Source organism: Bactrocera latifrons, unplaced genomic scaffold (assembly GCF_001853355.1).
Source record: "Bactrocera latifrons isolate USDA-ARS-PBARC rearing strain unplaced genomic scaffold, ASM185335v1 scaffold_2, whole genome shotgun sequence".
Classification (NCBI taxonomy): domain Eukaryota; kingdom Metazoa; phylum Arthropoda; class Insecta; order Diptera; family Tephritidae; genus Bactrocera; species Bactrocera latifrons.
The window spans coordinates 2,404,135-2,410,410 of NW_017535518.1; the positions used below are offsets into that span (position 1 = coordinate 2,404,135).

General features: G+C 41.4%; 1 protein-coding gene across 2 annotated transcripts in view; it reads left to right on the forward strand.

Moving 5' to 3' along the window:
* The window catches only part of LOC108967895 (probable phospholipid-transporting ATPase IIB), a 37,981-nt gene extending 32,065 nt beyond the window's left edge, over nucleotides 1-5,916 (forward strand). For both annotated transcript variants that reach the window (XM_018931557.1, XM_018931559.1), the window contains exons 2-10: nucleotides 609-1,117; nucleotides 1,194-1,336; nucleotides 1,419-1,604; nucleotides 1,855-2,497; nucleotides 2,579-2,755; nucleotides 3,699-4,073; nucleotides 4,143-5,127; nucleotides 5,403-5,476; nucleotides 5,556-5,916. In XM_018931557.1, coding sequence (XP_018787102.1) covers nucleotides 609-1,117; nucleotides 1,194-1,336; nucleotides 1,419-1,604; nucleotides 1,855-2,497; nucleotides 2,579-2,755; nucleotides 3,699-4,073; nucleotides 4,143-5,127; nucleotides 5,403-5,476; nucleotides 5,556-5,689 — 3,226 coding nt within the window. In that variant the 3' untranslated portion in view covers nucleotides 5,690-5,916. The remainder of the gene's footprint in view (nucleotides 1-608; nucleotides 1,118-1,193; nucleotides 1,337-1,418; nucleotides 1,605-1,854; nucleotides 2,498-2,578; nucleotides 2,756-3,698; nucleotides 4,074-4,142; nucleotides 5,128-5,402; nucleotides 5,477-5,555) is intronic.
* The last annotated feature ends 360 nt before the right edge of the window (nucleotides 5,917-6,276 follow it).

A 6,276-nucleotide genomic window follows, 5' to 3' on the forward strand; every position in this document is an offset into this window, starting at 1 on the left:
TAGGGGGTCGAGGGAGGGTTTATTAAAAAGTTCGATCCTTCCTCTTTCCAATAAGGGGTCGGGAGTGGGGATAGCCCKACCCTGTTTTTCTCCATAAACGATATTTAACCGGCGCGATACTAAATATTCCCCGAAAGTCGGGCATAAGCACAAAAAATTTTTGCAATATCTTTAAAAAAAAAGTTGATTTTGGTGAATTGTGACAATGGATGTTGAGTTTTAAGCTATTTCGATTGCAAGTTTAGATATAAGTGCTTGAAATACTTGCAGATCCTTCAGAGAAAATTAAAAAAAATGTTCAAAATTGGTGATTTGGTGTCTGTCTTAAAATATAAATATATAGTGTGTTGAATTATGCTGGCAGAGCGCCTAAACTAAAATTTCTGGATCATATAAGCCTAGTGTTGTGAAAGGTGCTATAAATGTCAAAATAATTGACAAATTAATTTGTCCATATATCAAAATATATAAGTGTAAAGAATATTGATGAAAATATCATAAAAAATTCTCCCAGCAGGCACCAAACTGTTTTTTCCAACAACAAAATTTTGTACCATCCACTTATTTCACCTCAAAACGTTTTAACTTAATCTCCTCCATCTTTACAGTTGTTGGCGCAAATGGTTTTCACCACGCGAACTGCGCGCTCGCACCGTCCACTTAGGACGTGCGACTACTGAGAAATTCCCACCGAACGAGATACGTAATCAAAAATACAATGTGATCACGTTCCTGCCGCTCGTGCTATTCGAGCAATTCCGCTTCTTTTTAAATCTATATTTCCTACTCATGGCATTGTCACAATTCATACCCGACATACGTATCGGCTATCCGTACACCTATTGGGGACCGCTTAGTTTTGTACTGATGGTGACAATTGGACGTGAGGCAGTCGACGATTTGCGGCGACACCAACGTGATCACGAGGTGAATTCACAGAAATACAAGAGGCTAACTGTAAATGAGACACCAGGTTATGAAATGGTGCCCTCATCGAAACTGAAAGTCGGTGATATGATCATTGTGGAGAAGAATGAACGCGTGCCAGCCGATTTAGTGCTGCTGCGTACCAGCGACAAGAGCGGCTCGGTTTTTGTGCGCACTGATCAATTGGATGGTGAGTGAAGAGTGCGCCGCTGAACGCTAGTGTTACTATTTGAAGATAAATTTACTTTGCTTTTGTTAATTTACAGGTGAAACCGATTGGAAACTGCGCTTAGCCGTGCCGCTTACGCAGAAGTTAAACAAGGACTCCGATTTATTTAATATTGACGCCAGTGTTTACATTGAGAAGCCACAAAATGATATACACTCCTTCATCGGCACATTTTCGATGGTGCGTTGCAGTTTTCTCTGTGAATCCATGACATTTTTAATTGAGTCTTCTTTATAAATATAATTTTCTTGTTCTTCCTTAGCACGATGCTGGCGATGAAACTGGTCTAAATGTGGAGAATACATTGTGGGCCAATACAGTGGTCGCTGCCGGCACTGCCACCGGCATTGTCATCTATACAGGCTGTGAAACGCGTAGCGTAATGAATAACTCACAGCCTCGCTCGAAGGTTGGACTGCTCGATGTGGAGATTAATGGTCTAACGAAGGTAGGTATTTTATGGCTTGCCAAAAATCTATGAAATGTGATTATTATGCGCCAAACTGAGTATGCTAAGTGTCCCACGAAGTTGTAAAACCCCATAAGTATCCCAACTTTCCTGCTGGTTTTACAACTTCCTTCAAATAGTATTTGAGTCAAGTCCTTGTAAGAAAAGTTATTTTTTTCTGATACTCGTCGACACCGAATTATCGTTCATACTCCGAATTATATAATATAATTATTATTCAATCCGCCAGGTGCTCTTCTGTGCCGTGCTCGGCCTGTCGCTCGTCATGATGATGCTTAAAGGCTTCAGCGGCCCCTGGTATCGTTACATGTTCCGTTTTGTACTACTCTTCTCATACATCATACCCATCAGTCTGCGCGTCAATTTAGATATGGGCAAAGCCTTTTATTCGTGGCAAATGCAAAACGATCCTGAGATACAAGGTACCGTAGTACGTTCGACAACCATACCCGAAGAACTCGGTCGCATATCGTATGTGCTGACGGATAAAACCGGAACGCTGACGCAAAACGAAATGGTTTTCAAGAAGATACACTTGGGCATAGTTTCACATGACAATGACACATTTCATCACATCGGTCAAATAATACAAAATTTAGCGCCCACAATATTGTCACAAAGTGCACCGGGCGTCGGTGGTGCTGGTGGTGGCAGCGGTGTTGCTGGTAATAACATTGTAGTTGAACAACAACAAGCACCGTTAATTATAACAAATAAACCGATGTATTCCGGCAATCGCATGCGTCATCCGGAGGGTTGGCGTGAATGGGAGGCGGTTAAGGCGTTGGCGTTATGTCACAATGTTACACCGATCACTGATGAGGACGACAATAAATCTGTATCCACGTCATCGACCTACACATCATCAGCAGGTGCGTGTATTTGTATTTGTATAAATTCATTTTTATATTATATTAATCACGTTCCATCTCTTGGTTTGTTGCATGTTTCAGGCGGCTCCACTTCACCTACAAAATCTGTGATAAATGTTGAATCCAGCGCAACGGAGCACCAGTATCAGGCTTCCTCACCCGATGAGATCGCGCTGGTTAAGTGGACGGCCGAAGTGGGTCTAACTTTAATTGCACGTGACATCAATTCGATGACTTTGCAAATGAAAACGAGAAAATGTGAGTATTAAGACAAAATCAGTGGTTTGGTGTTATGTCCATTAAAATAATTACACATTAGAGGACGAATTGATCCAGACGGCTAAAAGTAAGATAGGACCAAACCGATTTTTTTTTGTCTCGGTTACCCAATGCCATGAGTCTCGATAGCAATTTAACGCCTAGATAACTCATGGCCTAAATCGAAACCCCGTTATAAGAGGACCGTCCTAGTTCGTTCCCACGACGGTCGGGTCTACGTAATCAGAACGGACCCAGTATTTTTTTTCCGGCATGGACTGTCAACTCGGCTAAATTCTGCCGCTACAACAAGAACAGGACCATCCTAGTATAATTGGGCTTCTCAAAAGTTTTTGACACCGTCAGTTGCGCTTCCATCAGGAATGCAGAGATGAACCATGTACTATTTGAGCGTTCGTCAATCATCTGTTCTATTTTGAAGTCAAAATTTTAATCTGAAATTGACGTCGGACCTCTTGAATCCCTCTAGAATCTTTACTGCAATGAGCCTAAAACTCTCCCCAGCTAAATTCCAGCGACCTCTAATTGGATGTAGGAATACTGACCACACCTCAACCTACAGTGAAAGCCTCAAAACATTCACCCTCATATAATCGCGATTATTACCAAGGTATACTTACAACTCAGACGCTACCGGGCGCAGCTGAGGAAGATGTAGACAAGTCAGAGTATCGCACTCCGGATGTTTCTTAATGTCCCCCGTCGAACATCTCCATAGTTGGGTGAGGTTAGGTTTTCGCAGAAATCAGCCCTGGAGTCATCTTCTTGATACGGAGTCCCCTTCCGGGAGCTGCAAGAAAACATAACAATGACCATATCCTTCTTTGACTCCTCATAATCCGTTCTCTTACATTCCACTCTCTTCCAACGAGTATTACATATTCCATCTTAACATCTTTCATATATTAACTTTTGCTTACAGCCAAAGGTGAGTCTGCAGACGGCATGCTGCAATTCCAAATTCTCCAGCTGTTCCCCTTCACCAGTGAGAGTAAACGCATGGGCATTATAGTGCGAGATTCGGGATCCGGCGAAATCACTTTCTATCTTAAAGGCGCCGACGTAGTTATGACCTCCATTGTGCAGTACAACGATTGGTTGAGCGAAGAATCGGGCAATATGGCGCGCGAAGGTCTGCGCACCTTGGTGGTCGCCAAGAAAGTGCTCTCCGAAGAGCAATATAACGATTTTGAGACACGCATAAGCGCGGCACGTCTCAGTGTAACTGATCGTGTTGCAAAAGTCGCCGCAGTGATTGAGTCATTGGAGCGTGAGATGGAATTGCTTTGCTTGACGGGTGAGTTGGACGGCAAGGAATGTAAAACCCATCATTTTTACATAAATGTTTTCCTTTATGTTTTTGCAGGTGTTGAGGACCGTCTGCAAGATGGCGTGCGTCCCACACTCGAATTGCTGCGCAACGCCGGTGTACGTGTGTGGATGTTGACAGGTGACAAGCTCGAGACCGCCTGCTGTATTGCCAAGTCATCACAGCTGATCGGTCGCAATCAGGGCCTGCATGTATTACGCTCCGTGTCGACGCGTACCGAAGCACACGCCGAGCTAAATAACTTCCGCCGCAAGCAAGGACACGCATTGGTTATATCAGGTGAATCGCTTGAGGTCTGCCTACAATATTATCGGCCGGAATTTCTCGAACTTGCCACCGCCAGTCCGGCGGTTGTGTGCTGCCGCTGCAGTCCCACGCAAAAGGCGCAAGTAGTGCAACTCATACAACATCATACCGGCAAACGCACCTGCGCGGTCGGCGATGGCGGCAACGATGTCAGCATGATACAACAAGCCGATGCTGGTGTGGGCATCGAGGGTCGCGAGGGTAGACAAGCTTCGCTCGCGGGCGACTTTAGCGTACCACAATTCTCACATATTGCCAAATTGTTGCTGGTGCATGGTCGCCGCTCGTATAAACGCTCGGCGGCGCTCTCACAATTTGTCATACATCGTGGTTTAATTATAACCACACTGCAAGCAGTTTTCTCCGCCGTCTTCTATCTGAGTTCGGTGGCTTTGTATCAAGGTTTCCTCATGGTCGGCTATTCAACGTTGTATACAATGTTTCCCGTTTTCTCTTTGGTGCTGGATCAAGATATTACGTCGACCACAGCCGTCACCTATCCCGAGTTATACAAGGATCTATCCAAGGGTCGTAGTTTAAGCTACAAAACGTTCTTCATTTGGGTGCTAATCAGTATATACCAAGGCGGTGTGATTATGTATGGCGCACTCATTTTATTCGAAGACGAATTCATACATATTGTGGCGATTAGCTTCTCGGCGCTCATTGTCACCGAGCTGATAATGGTGGCGTTGACGGTGCGCACGTGGCATCGGTGAGTGAGATGAGTTTGTTATAAACTAAAATATAAATACTAAGGATGAAACTAAACTCGTGAACGTAGCAAATTTATTTATTTTTGTTTTAATTTTAATTTTATTGTATGCCAATAGCATACAGTTGTGATACAAACTAATCGTTCAAAACCAAGTTTTTGTATGAAAAACATTTTTGTGTGACAAACCATTTCACGAAATTTATTAAAATTGTATTTATTTAAGACAATAAGCACACTTTGCTAAATAAATAATTGTTCCTTTCGTTTTACAGCCTTATGGTATTAGCTGAACTCTTCAGTTTGGCCCTCTACTTGATATCGTTGGCTGTGTTGCACGAGTATTTCGGTGAGTTATTACATCTTAACAAATATTTACTAAAGTAATTATTATATTCTTCTCTGTTTTTATTTCTTCCTCCACACAGATTGGGAGTTCATCTGGTCGTATGACTTCCTCTGGAAGGTCTCCATAATTACTCTGGTGTCCTGCTTCCCTTTGTACATTATAAAATTCTTGCGCAAAAAATGCTCACCGCCGTCATATTTAAAATTATCGTAAATTGTTGGCGTAAAGAGCGATATTTATTATTGTTTTTACACACACACATACACAAAGTGTCCGTATGTATATGTTTCTCATTTATAGCCCACGTTTTTTGTTATTTCCGAATAAGTAATTTATGATTTAAGTTGACACACGCGATTAAGTACATTTCGTTTGCCTTTTAGATTTTAAAAAAATATTTTATATTCTAGTATATATGTATATGAATAATAAGCATTTGAAGAGTCAAATAATAATTTAAATATTTAAGCAAATAAACAAATGTCGGTTAGAAAGAATAAATAAATATTAAAAATTAAAAAATGGTATTTTGTTTGACAAGTCGTCGCACCTAACTGTTATTTTTCTGCTGTATTGATATTTTCTTTTTTATGAGTATATGTTGGCTAAGCTTTTGGCAGCTGGTTTTGCGCAACAACAATGTTGCTGTTTCGCAAGTTCATTTGTGGTAATATTGATTTCTTTCGTTTAAAAATATTTGATGCTAATTTTGAAATATTTTTACTATAATATATTTTACACAAATTACACAAACGTATTATTGTTGCGTTTATTTTCTGAATATTTTTACATACAAAATT